General features: G+C 41.1%; 1 protein-coding gene across 3 annotated transcripts in view; it reads left to right on the top strand.

Annotated features, from left to right (window-relative positions):
- LRRK2 (leucine rich repeat kinase 2) overlaps positions 1–14,760 on the top strand; it is a 120,897-nt gene that overhangs the window by 11,999 nt on the left and 94,138 nt on the right. For all 3 annotated transcript variants that reach the window (XM_019487440.2, XM_014606474.3, XM_019487441.2), the window contains 4 exons: positions 6,195–6,283; positions 7,802–7,936; positions 9,084–9,218; positions 14,214–14,345. In XM_019487440.2, coding sequence (XP_019342985.2) covers positions 6,195–6,283; positions 7,802–7,936; positions 9,084–9,218; positions 14,214–14,345 — 491 coding nt within the window. The remainder of the gene's footprint in view (positions 1–6,194; positions 6,284–7,801; positions 7,937–9,083; positions 9,219–14,213; positions 14,346–14,760) is intronic.

Here is a 14,760-nt window from a genome sequence, read left to right as displayed (position 1 = left end):
TTTTAATTGCAGACTTGGGGGGGGTTTACTCAGAGTTTGTGATTTTATTTTTTTAAACGGATCCCTAATCGTCACGTGCCTGAATGTTATAAAAGCATGGACAGGCACTGTGCCTTTGTTAGGCAAGATGTGCCAAAGCTGGATGAAGGCATATCCAAACCATTCAGACAATCGGGGTGCATGGGTAGGCAAATGACTAATGTTAAATAATTAATTTAACATTAATTAAATGTTTTGGGTTTTTTTACCATTATTAACTTTTTCCTTAGGTTCATGTTCCAGAAACTGAATTTCATTTAGGGACTGATCTAATTTAGGGACAGGAACAGCTGAGTAATGCCATTCTTAGCACTTAAAGTGTAAGAGAACTGTAGTTGCGTAACATCTACACACTGCAGACTTAGCTGCGGGAGCTGCTTTCCAGGCTGTCTGGCAGCCATGTGCATGTGTGAGCGCGCACATGGCGCTCCCTGCCTCACTGCCAGTCTCCTGCTCCCCCCCCCCAGTCCCTTGCAGGCTGTAACTCTGCCAGCCTGAAGAGAGCTCTTTGCAAAAGTGGAAAATCCACATGTTTCTCTGTTCAGCAGATCAGATATTTGATGTATTTGCCAAAGATATAACATCCATGTGTTAAAATGGGTAGAAGAGAAAGCTATATGGAATTCTGCAAGTGAGGACTTGGAAGGTGGAGGTCCGGCATCTTGTTGCCGCCTTCTGGGAGAAGTTAAATCTCAGCTGTCTCAGCATGCTTCCATTCACTCTTGCTAGCATGACAGGATTTCAGGCATTAGATGCAGCTGCATCATACTGTAGTATGGGGTTTGGGGCATGTCCATATCTGGCTAAGAAAAGTAAGTTCTCTAATATGTTTACATACACAGTTCTGGTTGAATTTGGATCTGTTGTTGGTCAGCTATCGTGTGATTACTCTTTGTAGTATTCTCCATTATGCTCAGAAGGATACAAGATAATTTGTGCATGGATTAGCTCAGATTTCTTCAGTGTTCTGAAGGCACCTTGTTGAGTGAAGGGCCATATTCTAGGAAGAGAGGCACAGTAGCGATAGTAGGTACTGCCATCCTTTATTGCATTCTAGAAAGACTGTCAACATTTATGGTGAAATGTTTACACAAGCTTCCCCAGAGGCCACACTTGTTGCCAATAGAAACAAAGCTCTAGTCTAAACTCGGTTTCAGCATCTGAGTTTGAGAAATGTGGTCCACTACTGATATCATTCAACATCATTTTTTCCCTGTACAGATAGTTCAGCAAAGTGTGCAGTCCTGTCTGAAAGCATGATAGTTCTGCTTGTTGAAGAAACTAGTAGATGTTCTTTGTATGGCAGGTATTCTACTGGTGGCAAAACTAGAGCAATTAGATTATCTAGAATGCCTTCTGAGCATCAGTTGTAATGAGTTAATACTGCATGATGTCTGCAGATGGGCAGAATACAGTTATAGTAGAGATGAAATATACACTATAGTGAAATATATCATCTATATACAAAATGGAATACTTACATAGAATGATTTGTCAGAAAGTGACCCAATAAATAATGATTTTGTGGTGAGAATACATAAATTGTATTGTTGGAGAAGTGTGTGTATTGTTGGAGAACCAAAATTTTAAGTTTAGATGTTGCATTTGGTTTATTGTTTCACAGCATGCCCTCGCTCAGTCAAGTTACAGTAACTGCTAACTGCTGCAAACATCAGTGCAGCTAACATTACTGTTCCTTTTCTGATACAACTTTGAGTACTTAAAATAACCACTTACAAAGAGAAGGAAATTGTCTTAGCATGTCCAACCTCTTTCTAAATACACAGAGAAATTTCTTCAGACCTTTTGTAATCTGTGACATCAGGCCTTCAGAAAGTAGATGAGAGTGTTTCACTTCCTTACTCTTAATTACTCTCAAGATTAGAGGGCATGTGAAAGGAATTTTCTCTTTGTACTTTTTAAGCATGGCTCAGCCTTTTGATCATAATAAGCATGTTCCGTTCTATATGTATTTGTGTTACTCTACTGAACTTGTCATGTCTTCAGGCTGTAGGCACTTCAAGTCTGGAACTTGTTTGACACAGGTGACCTATTGTAAAGTGTCCTGCATACAGGACACATCTATACTTGTAACTAATGTGCCTGAATTTTCTGCACAGAAAATTCAGGCATATTAAACTGCGGCCCCGCAAGCATCTGAACCCGTGCCCATCAGAAGCAAATTTGACAGGAGCAGTTTGGTCCAGAGCTGCTCCTGCCCTGCTCTGCCCACCCTGTAGCAGCCAGGGGGAGCTCCAGTCTCCCCAGGCTGGCAGGAGGCATGAGGGTCGGTCCTGATCTTGATGGGGTAGGGGAGAGCTGTCTTGGCTGCCAGCTAGCTGCCTCCCAGCCACTTGGAGATCGGGACCCATCCCAATCTCCACATAGCTGAGAGAGCTGTCACTACTGTTGGGCAGGTTCTTCCTAGCCACATGGAAATAATCTCAATTTCCATCCTGCTGAGCTGTGACAGCTCTCCCTGCCCCCTGTGGCCCCATGCTGCTTAGGCTGACCAGGAGCAATTTTCTTCCAGTCAGCATCTACAGTTTAATGTGCCAGTTTCTAGTACCTGTATCTACAGCTACTAGAAAATGGCACATTAGATTAATCTACTCTGCTGTAATTGGAAGCAGTAGAGCAGCTTGCAGGTGGCTTAACTCCCAGTCGGATATCATTGCCTGATTGGGAAGATCTAATGTCATTGTCCAGCCAGCCCTAATCTCTATTCCTCATAGTTCTTCAGACCCACTCTTCCCCCTAGGTTTTCTGTCTGACTGAGTTTGAATTAGACAGTAGGGCTGTGTGAAATTTCACTGCCAGTTTTGATTCAACGCTGTTTCGACTCGTTTCGAGGTTGAAACAGCAAAATAGAAATGAAACAGATATGGTCAAAGCATCCTCGAAACAAAACAAGGCAAGTCAAAACGTTTCGCTGCTGTTTCGACATTTCACTCATAGGCTATAGTGGGGAAGGTTGAAACAGCCTTTAACTTTGTCATTTCTGGCCTGATTTGGATGACACTTGCAGGAATGGAGGTCCCTTCGGAGGGCAAGAAGCCTGCCAAGTTTCAAGGAGATAGGTGCAGGGGTTTGGGGGAAACTACCTGAAGCTGCATACAAGCAAAACTTGTGATATAGGTGACAATGTGTGTGTTAAGGTGCAGCAGGGTGAAAGATGCAGGCTTGCTAGCCCCTGCTGAGGCCACGAAGCCTGCCAGCTGTCAAGGAGATAGGTGCAGGGGGATTCTGTGGCCCTGCACCCCTAACTGCTGACAGGCAAAACTCATGACATGGGTGCTTGTGCAACTGCTGCCTCTCATCAGGCAGCAGGACTGAAGATCCCCCATCACTTGCCACCACAGACCTGGGGGTAATAATTGACCCCAGTATGAACATGAGCCGACAGTGCGATGCTGTAGCCAGCAAGGCCAAAAATACCCTGGCCCCAGACCCCCCCTGCACCTATCTCCTTGACAGCTGGTAGGCTTCATGGCCACAGCAGGCCTGCAGTGGTTTCCCCCCACTCTCTGCCCCAAGACAGATACAGTCTGTTGTACAAGCACCCATGTCACAAGTTTTGCCTGTCAGCAGCTAGAGGTGCAGGGCCCCAGAAGCCCTGCACCGATCTCGACAGCTGGCAGGCTTCGTGGCCTCAGCAGGGGCTAGCAGGCCTGCAGCTTTCACTCTGCTGTGTCTTAACACACACAGTGTCACCCACATCACGAGTTTTGCTTGTCTGCAGCTTCAGGTACAGTTTCCCCCAAACCCCTGCACCTGTCTCCTTGAAACTTGGCAGGCTTTGTGGGCTCAGCAGGGGCTAGCAAGCCTGCAGTTTTGACCTCGCTGTAGCTTAACATATACAAATGACAAAAGTTTTGCTTTCAAGATTTTGGGGTGCAGTTTCTCTGAGCCCCTGCACGTATCTCCTTGAAACTTGGCAGGCTTCGTGCCCTCTGAAGGGGCTACCATTCCTGCAAGTTTCATCCAAATCAGGCCAGTAATGACAAAGGTATAGGCTGTTTTGACCTTCCCCATTATATCCTATGGGCAAAACGTCAAAACAGCGAAACTGTTTAGGCAGAACGGAACGGATCCGCTGTTTCAACTCGACAGGGAATTTGAAACGGAACATTGCCATTTCACACAGCCCTATTAGACAGCTTTCTCCATGCTTCCTGGATACATCATTGGGAACACAATAGAGACAGGATCATTACTTACAGTAGAAATGCTTGGCTTAACAAAAGTCAGGAGAAGATGTTAAAGATGTAGAAGGACTGTGCTCAGTAAAAAAGAAGCGCATAGTCCATTCATCATTTGGAGTTATGAAAGGCTCAAGTGTGCCTGGTGGGTGAAGAAGCCTCAGCTATTTTAGCTGTTAAGCTCTATCATGTCTGTACTTAGCATGAGCTAACTGATTTTTCATACTTGGACAAATTAGGGTGGATTTTCATAGGGACAGCAAAAATCACGTCTTCAGACTAGAATGTACTTAACACCGAAGAACAGGGTATTTTCCCCAATCTCATTCTTGAAACAGATGGATTATTTTGACTGAAATTTTCCAAGATAATTCTGCCTGAGACCAATTCCAGTCTTGGAAAATTTCTGTCTGAATATTTAATATGTGTGAAAAATATAAGCAATTCAAAGCAACGTCTTATAATTGAAAGTATTATGCATCCTTAATAGCAGGGAATGCTACCAGCCCCTTCTGAAATTTTAGTGCTTTCACATATATGTCACTCATAAAATTAGGCCATCTAGACACTTAGCGTCATAGATTACACTATTACATATTACTTTGAGAGATACAGAGCATTGTAAATTGTGACTTAAATTCTCCAAGCCAAGGATGTCAAGCCCATTTGGCTTCTCTGACCTAAATCCATACCACAAGACTTCTTGTAGGTTAGATCTGTGCTACAGGGCAGGCGGTGTCAAGGAACTGCGAGACTAATGCAGCCATTGATTACCCCGCTGCTGCTGATACGCACCTCTGTTCCATGTCAGGCTCCCCCTTCAAATTCCCAGTCCTTCCAGGAGCCTGACAGGCTGGATGATATGGCTCTACAGGCCAGATCTAGACCCCGCGGGCCATATATTTGACACACTTTCCCTAAGCTTATGATGGGTGAGTAGATTTGTTTTGCTTAATGCTTACCCATGGCTGACGGACACAGGCAGTACCACTATTCATTTGGAGCTTTTTAGCCTAAAAGTATGTTTGAGAGAGAGGGACAGAGAGCCAAGAAATAGGATCTCCACAAAGTAGCTTTCTGGGACTAGCAGTTTTCTAAAAGGAAATGCCTCTACTGAGCCACGCAGGGAATCCTACTGCCATGAGGGACAAGGATGTTCAATGAGTTATGCAAAGTCCTTGGGACTTGAGGAAGTTGTCCTGTCTTCTGAGACTATGAATCTCATACGTTTTGGGGGTGGTATATGTACAGTCCATTTAGCAGGAGGACCCAAGAGGCTCAAGGGTGCCTGTTGGGAGGTAATTGTCATACATTTTACCAGTTAAATTCTAACGTGTGTGTAGTGGGCAGGAGCTCCAGGGGCAGTGACACACACTCTTCTCTCATGGGTGGGACACTTGTGAAGGAACTTGAAGTGGGAATGAGCTGGGGGATGCTTAGTTCCTCTGCAGGAAAACCCAGCAACATGTGGTTATTAAATCTTCCTCATCACAGTACCTTATGTGAATAACAGTAGTCATGCTGTGGAATCCCTTTTTTTTTTTTTTTTTTTTAATCCTCTTACTACAGGTCCAGATATAGCTCTCATGCACACACATCTCTGATGACATTAATGGGAATTGTGCACATGTAATGACAATAATTGTTCCTCTGCAATTAACAATTTATAAGTAACTTTGCTCTTTCTGTTGTATGTCCTTGTATGCCATTATACTTAAATGTACATAAGAAAAATATTTTTAAATGGTGATAATTATATACTTTAAAAGGACATCAAATGATAGAAATGGTGTGTTTCTACTCAATTCCTTTGCATAGGAACTAAAAAGGGCTTTTAAGTTTTCACTAGTTTTTTAAAAATAATTCTATTTCCTCAAACAATTTCATGATGAATCCCAGTATTTGGTATACTTTAACATTTCATTAGGCTTAACATTTTTTTTTTAATTTTAGACAGATTCTCAAAATGCTCAAAATCCACAAAGGAAATGAGAACCTCTCAACAACAGGACTGAAAGTCTTAAATTTACTCCTTACTTCAGGTATTAGGTATTTTACTTTAATAAATGGTATAATGGATTTCTGTGCAGAATATATAAAATGGGTTACTAAAAACAAGCCTGATTCCTTTCTTCCTTGGACCTTGTGTAGTTAATTTACACCTGTGCAATAGAGATGTGAAATGCTACAGAAATGCAAAAGGACTTATTTTTCAATCCATCCAGGAAGAGCACACACCAATTGCTGAAGCTTCCTTAGCCTGACGAAGGGTTTTTGAACCCGAAAGCTTGCTTAATAACTATTCTCCAGCCATTTGGGTTGGTCTAATAAAAGATATCAAATTCACCCAAGGAACCTTGTCTGCCAAAGGACTTATTCTGCATTTGCCTGCACAAGAATCATAATACCCTGGACTGCAAGGCATTGGAGAATACAGCCTCCCCACCCCTTTTTTTTAAATCTGTCAACATTAGTAGAGACAAATGTTTGCTGCTAAGTAATTAAGCAAGAGCTATTTTTTCTTACTGACTAAAAGTGCAAGCTACTATAAAAAGAGAACTTGATTAACTCTTAAATGATAAATTTTATACTGGTATTTCTGAAAATACCAAATTGTCTCTGACCCGGCAATTCTTATTCTGCTTTACAAGGACCTGATAGTGCCAGACACTAAGAACTTCTTATGAGATATTGAGCTTCTTGACCTTCTGAAATTAATGGGAGTCTGTGAAGTTCACATTCTTTCTCCCTTACTCACAATGAGTGAGATCTTACTGTAAAAACAGCAGTGGGTTTAATTGAAAGCTGAGTGAAACCAGTGGGAGTCTTTCCATTGACTTTAATAGGTTTTGGATCAGGGCTTATTTTCAGACCAAGGCACTATGTATAATAAGATCGCTGAATATGACTATTAAATGAATGAATCCAACAAGCCATTTCCCCTGTCTCATGTGACAAGGCTCCTGAGCTATTAAGCTAGTTATTCCATTGCAGGTTATTCCTTACAGATGCTCTTCTTCCCAGGGATATAGTAGATATTATTGATTTAATCAAGTTTTATCCTCCTTACAGTTTTTTGGTTGTCTGTCTTCAGTAAATATAGATTTCATAGACATTAGGGCTGGAAGGGACCTCACGAGATCATTGGCTGACTTCCCGCCAGAGGGCAGGAAGTCAGCTGGGGTCAGATCACCCCAGTAGGATAAGCATCCAGCAGCAAGATAAGCATCTCCTGGATCTTCCTGGATTCTTTTTTGTAATGTGTCCAACACCAACTGGATTTACTGATAAATGGGAATAAATATATTTGAAAGGGTATGCTCTATCTTTGCGTGTTTTGCCTAAGGATTGGCTTGGTGACAAGAAGTGACTGGGAAATCCAAATGCAGTCACTCTACCAGTTTACAAATTGACATCAAAGTGAAATACATAGTTACTTTTAAAGACGGTATCAAAGGATATGTAATTTTGACAGTCAAGTACAGGGTTTCAGATAGAAGAGATCAGTGCTGATATTTGTAATGATCAATCCTTTCTTGCCTTCTTTTCTGTTGTTTTAGATGCAATTACATTTTTGCTCTTGGAGGAAGAGACAGATGTATTTTTGTTGGTATTGGATGCTATGAACATCTTTCCTAAAAATGAAGAAATCCAGCAATATGGTTGTAAAGCTTTGCACAGGCTTTTTGAGAAAGGTATTTCTCTTTTGTACTTCAGTAGGGTGGAATGATTTATAAACTGGGAATTGACTAAAGAAAAATGACTAGCAGCAAATAATACATGCTGTGAGTTCTTCTGTGTTTTGTTTCATTTCTGTGAGAGTAAAGAAAGGGTCATACTTCATCTGATGAGGTGAGTTAATACAAAACATAAGGAAAGTGCATAGCCTTAGGACAATTTTCTTTGCTATTGCACTATACATGTGACTGAGTATTGTTTGAAACAATAGCTGTAGGCTGACGAACAAAACCAGTGGCACTCAGAGAAGCGCTGGACTTCCAGACACATTTCTAGATTATTGGGAAGCTATTTTTAATGCAGTAATGTAGTTTACTATATTTTTTTAAAAGTGCCAGATTTTTGAGAATTCAAAAATTTTGAATTTTGAGAATTTTGGAATTCTGAAAGCCAGATTTATGAGGTTATATCACGCTGTTGATTTTGAAGCAGTTTTTATCACTGCTTTGAATAAAATTTAGCTTCCAATTTAATGTTATGAAGTATACCATAATTTTAAAATGTAAATAAAGTATTAGCCTTTCATTCTGTTATAGGTTATGTTAAAAATGCTAAGGGAAACTAGCCAAATGTGCTAATCCATATATCAGTGGTTCTCAACCTTTTTAAACTCAAGGCAGTCCTCAGAAAATGCCTGCTTTTATATTTCAATAGTCAAAAAATGAATGACAGCTAACAGCAATTCTTTTGTTGCAAAGAACTCAAAGCCCACAACAAGGCTGAATATTTTTGATGCTATGAATTCTTATTTGAAAATCCAAGCTTCTTATGACTCGTGCAGAGATGTTTGCCTACCTAACAGTGCTAATACTGTGTAGCACACTTAAGGATCACTCAGTACCTTAGGGTGCCATATAAGATTTCTTATTTGTGTAAGCAACAGTGTAACTAGTTGGAAGACAACAAGTTTTGTGACTCCATTTTTTGTTAACTGTATAATAAAGTTCTTCTTGCCAACAGGAAGCTAAAGGTTTTTGAATAAAGAAAAAGTGACCTTGTGAAAAACGTGTTAGATAAATATCACAAAACTGTATAAAAACTATTGTATAACCTAATATCAAATTGGGCAAATATATAAACTCTCTCTTTTTTACTTTAACTCAGTTCCAGAAGAGCAGCTGACTGAATTTGTGGAAAGCAAAGATCATATGATCATACTGAATGTATTAAAACAGTTTCAAGAAAAAGAAGATTTAATACTTCTAGCACTTTATTCTTTACATTCCTTAGCTGGGCCATGTAAGTGCATTATAACAACAATTGGGGTTGTTGGTCAGTTGCAGTCATTCATTTCAAGCCATTCAGTCTTTCTGAAAAATACGTATTATAATCTTGTACTTTACCAGGACAGTGCAAAGGAAAGTCATAGCACTAGTGTAATGATTTGTAGATGGCTCTTGGCATCTGGGGAGGCTAAGCAAAGGCTGAATAAAAGGCAGATGCCTAGAATGAGAGTGGAGTTGCAAAGAGAAATTGTTATGTATTTTCTAATAAAATGCTTTTTAAAAATCAGTAAATATTGATTTGTCAGAACCAAAACTTTCCATGGAAACCTGCATAGCGGTTTTAACAAGGATGGAATTTCTTATTAAAACCAGAAAGAAGGGCCTCCATCTCCCCATAGTGCACTCACTTGGGATGTAGGAGATAGATTCAAGTCCCAGCTCTGGCACCTTTTACTGCCAGGATTCAAAACATAGTCAAGGGACTTTCCAATTGAATACCCCAACTAGTAGGTTACTGACTCATTTAGGGTGGGCCTTTGTCAATATCTCTTGTTAGAGCTGTTCCATTTCGTATAAATAATGAATTATGTATTGGATTAGGGACTTGAACTACAATATTTAGTGGACTAAAGACTCAGTCTCTTAAGCTTACCTGATGGAATTGTTCCATTCTTTTTTACATATTGATTGGCCCAGAAGGAGACTGACTGACTATAATCCAGTGGTTGTGCAACTCACTTAGGATGTACACAATGAACGTTCAAAGTGTTGTTCCAATAAATATTTAATTATTGTTACAAACTGGAGTAGTGCCAACAATAGGGGCTGACCTGCCCCAGGGCATTCATGAGATGCAAGCCCCCGTTCTGAATCAGGCACAACAGGAATTTGTATCTCAAGCACCCGGCACACATTACATTAATTGTGCCATAAATAGCAATGTGCCACACACAGCCAGTTTATTGTGTCATAAAATGGCAAGCCAGCCACAAAGATGAAACATCTTTATGGATGGTTTGAATGGAGCTTTAAATTGAACATGTGGCATGCCGCATCATTCTGATGCTGACATGCAACTGATTGTCAGCATCAGGACCTGGGCATCCTCAGGTCTGGAACCCTTCCCAGGCTGCCCCAGTCCCAATGCTAACAACTGCTGATTGTCAGCATCAGACCAGGATAGCCTTGCTACCATGCCAACAATGATCTATGGGGCACATGGGTTGTAAGTTTTCCAGTGAGCAGAGCTTCCCTTACCAGAAACCTTGTAACCTTTGTGCTTTGCAATTTAAAACTACCCTTTGGGCATGTCTACATGAGATGTTTACTGCAGCTGACTAATTAGCTCCACAGTAAACATTGTGCGTCTATGTGTGTGCCCCTATTAGGCTGGAGTAAGTTAATTAACTCCACAGCAAAATAGTACTTGTACTTTTTTTACTCACAGCAGCACACGTAGATGCTGCCCCTGCTGCCTGGGGCACTAGTATTCTTCAGTGCAGGGACTGCCTGCTGGCTAAACCTGTGCTGATGTACCCTTGTATCCCAGCTCTGCAGCAAATTGGGCATCTTTACACATGCTCTGTGGGGAGGGGGAAAGAGGGGCCACACTTTATTTAGAACAGCTCTCAGGAGCCATTCTAATTAAAGCACCCACAGTGTCTCGTGTATTCAGAGTACCATGCTTCAAAATGGCGATGGGAGTGCTTTAACTAAAACTTTGTTACAGCACCCCTGCTGCCATTTTGAAGTACATGGACAGTGAATACATGTGATGACAAGGCTGCTGGAGCATGCTAATTAGCTTGAACGTATAAGAGCAGGTTATTGGGCATGTGTTGAGGTGCTGACCCCTGGGGTCTCCTGCCAGCCGGAGTGCTCCAACCCAGTTTAACATGCTGTGGTCCTGGGTGCACGTTCAAAAGGCACACCCAGGTGCAATAAACAGTAAGCTCTGGGGTTTATTGCTTCTCATTAATTATACATGTACATGTGCTTTTTATGTTCCAAGTGCCTATTGTTAGCCAGTCCCTAGGGATCGGGCTGGAGGCAGCCTTCTTACCTGAAGTTGATGCTCTATCCCAAATATGCATCCTGCCATGCGTGTCTGACTTGTCAGGATGTGCAATGTTTGGGATGAGGCATAACATCTCTCAGATCCAAATTGCATGATTATTTTAAAATCTGCCAGGGGCTTCAGTCTCTTTTATCCCAGACGAGTCCCTTACCATACAATGGGTGAGGATTTTACTTTCTTCCATTTTTCATGAAAATCAGAGGAAGGTCTTTGAAGATTGAAAACATTATGAAATCTTGAGAAATTTTAGGAAAAAACCGTTTCCCAGCCATCTCTACTTGCAACCTGCTCACTTATTTACCCACTCCTGGAAAACTTCTGGTATCTTGCAGGTGTATAACTACACAGTTGTTTGTCATCGTAAGAAATAAAAGAAGTCAGTTTTTGAAAATAAAGGGTTTCTCAATCATGGAGATTGACATTCACAAAATCACTTTAGTCATAATGGTAATGAAATAAAATAAGTGACCTAATTTGGTTCAGAAATTAATTGCTTTAGAAATCTTACCATCTTAGTTGAAACATTTTTCCACCTGCTATATTCAGTTATAGCTATTTGTTATTGTGACAAAGGCACCTTCCAGGCCTGATACTGTTATGTCCCCACCCTCGTCTCTGGGCAAACTACCCACCTTGCTCGTCTACCATGCCTTGTTTGTAAATGATTATAATGTCAGGTAGGTGGGAGGCTGCCCTTCATGCAGCCTAAGTGACCATGGGCAATCCGTACACGCTCCTAGCACCCCTACACGTATTCCATGTCTTGCTGATGTCATGCTATAAACAAACTGCTCCAGCTTGCAGCTGACTCAAATAGCCCCTTGTAAGGCCTCTCACATACCACCCTACTTGGGCCTCTCTGTTACTGCCCTCTCTCACAAGGGCCTCTCACACACTGCCTGTCCAGGCCACACTCCCACCACCCTACTCCAAAAAGATCCTCAGGCTTGTCCACTCATACTTCAGACAGACCTGGCCTAGCCTTTTGGGGCTCTCCCGTGACCCTCATCTAGACAGTGACTGCCAGTTCATCAGCTTACTCTCTTCAGCCAACCCTGGCCCAGCCTTGTGGGTCCCCCTTGGCCCTCATCTGGGTGGTGACTGCTGATTCACCCCACTCCAGGCTCTCTCAGCCCTAGTCCCTCACTGGGCCATTTCTTACTCCCACCCCCTTGAGCAAACACACCACCCCTCTTACTGGGGCTCGGAGTCAAACACCACCTTGGGACTCAGCCACTCCTCTTTCAACTTAACTGCCCCCCACTACTCTGCCTTGCCACTCAGGGCCCAAGGTCTTGCACCCCTACAGGCTCAGGTGCTTCACAAAGCATGCCTGGCCCCCTTTAGCTCTCCAGGTAACCCACCCAAAGATGGGGGCAGGGGCTTAGGCATCCCAACCCACCTTATACCAGGGAGGTTCTTGTTCCTGGTATTCACATGGCCCTGCCCCACCACAGGCAGGAGGACCACCAGGCCTCCCTATCCCAGCAGGGTGCAGTTTTAGGTCATGCCCAGGACCAATGAGGCCTCTTCCATCCCCATAGCCTCACCCTTACCTCCAAAATATTCCTGGAGCAGGAGCTCCACCAGGCAATGTTATTCACAGATCTCAAAAATACTCTGCTCTTATAACAGAGCTCTCCCAGAATGGCAGCTCTCGTTAGCCACCTGGCAGCTCCCTGCTCCAGCCCTTAAAGTGACAGACATCCTAAAGGGTGTTCTGTCACAGTTATTTAGAGATATGGTAATTTAAGAACTTGTTTTCAAAAGGTTAATGAATTAACCTGGCTTGCAAGTAGATTGTAAAGGTTAGTAATATCCTCATTTTACATGTCGGAAACACAAGGTGTGGAGAGATCAATTGACCAAGGTAACCCAGCAGTTTGCAGTGAAGCTCAAAATAGACCTGAATGGTAAAATTCTGGCTCCACTGCAGTCCATGATGATTCTCCTGTTGAGTTCAGTGGGACCAGGATTTCATCTGCGATCTTTGAATTCATAGGCAGATCTTTCATTACACACCCACATTAAACATATTGCAAAGATTAAGATTCTTTGATTCTAACTGCACATGGCAGAGCAAGAAGCTGCAAGTTTTATTTCATAACTACCATTATGCATTTGTGACTGAATAGGCAAAGTGATTTTTTTCACTATCATTAGAGCATGATTTAGTATGTCTCGCTTATTTTTAATCTGAATTAGCTATTGTTGTTTTTCTACCATAGTCCCTGCAGTACATGTAAAAATAAAATTATTTGTAATTAAATTTGTATTTGGGGATATCATTTCAAAAGTTAGAAGCATCGCTTAGCTGAAAACCTGTAAACACTTCTCATATATTAAATAAGCTCACTATATACTCAATTGTCATAGGCCAAAACTAGCACCAGCCAAAAGAGTAAGCTTTTATAACTTGCCTCAGAAAGAGAAGAGGTAAGAGGGACAGCAAGGGTTTATGAAACCACATGTCTGGTTTTTTTTCCGATTCTGTTACTGAATTGTTTTATGGTCTTGGTTAAATCATTTAAATACCATATCAAAAATTTACAAAATACCACCACAAAAACTGTAAAATGTGAATGGATTCATTTTATCTACTCATGCTAGTGCAATTAAATGTAATTAGTATCTGTAAAGCACTCTTTATGAAAGGTACTTTTTAGTAATAAGTGAAGGTATTTTATCTGTTAAGTAGCTAAACATGTAATGGCAGCAAATCAGTAACAATTTACATGGAGTCTAAGTTGACCTGATACAGCATGTCTAAATAGAATTAATGATAAAAGTTGAAGATGATGATGAAAAGAAATATTCAAATTTTTTCACAATACCAAAAGCAGAAACTATATTTTTAAACACCTATGCATATTCAAATTATATATGTGATTTTTTAATTTAATCGTGAAATTGATGTTATTTTTATTTTAGCTAGCAATGTTGAAGTGCTCATGTCTGGAAATGTTCGATGTTACAATATCATTGTTGAAATAATGAAAAGGTTCTCCAACAGTGAACCAATTCAGGAAGTGAGCTGCTGTTTGTTCCACAAACTTACATTAGGTAAGTTCATGAAATAATATTTTAGATATTGCTGATATTGTCCTTCTGTTTCTGTATATTAAGTGTATAATCAAGATAAAGTCTGCTTTTTTCTTAGCTCTTATTTTTACATTAAAATTAGAGAAGTGGTAAAAGCCTGCAAATTCAGTAACTTCCTCTGAAATGAGATCGCCATGTTGGCAGATCTGAACAAAATAAAAATAATTTTATAACGCCTACAGTACACGAAGTATCGTACTCTTTTAGATTGCCTTTCACCAGGAAGGGAATTTGACAGTTTCTTACTGCCAGAGGGATATACACAAACAATCCACAATTGAAATGCAGAGAAAACAGCCAGGTAACAGAACACAGCCACACTACATAACAGGGCAGAGAGTGAAAAAATACTGTATGCAACTGCATTCACAAGAAT

This window comes from Alligator mississippiensis, chromosome 4 (assembly GCF_030867095.1).
Source record: "Alligator mississippiensis isolate rAllMis1 chromosome 4, rAllMis1, whole genome shotgun sequence".
Taxonomy (NCBI): Eukaryota; Metazoa; Chordata; order Crocodylia; family Alligatoridae; genus Alligator; species Alligator mississippiensis.
Note: the sequence above shows the minus strand (reverse complement) of the source record. Positions and strands in the feature narration are given on the sequence as shown.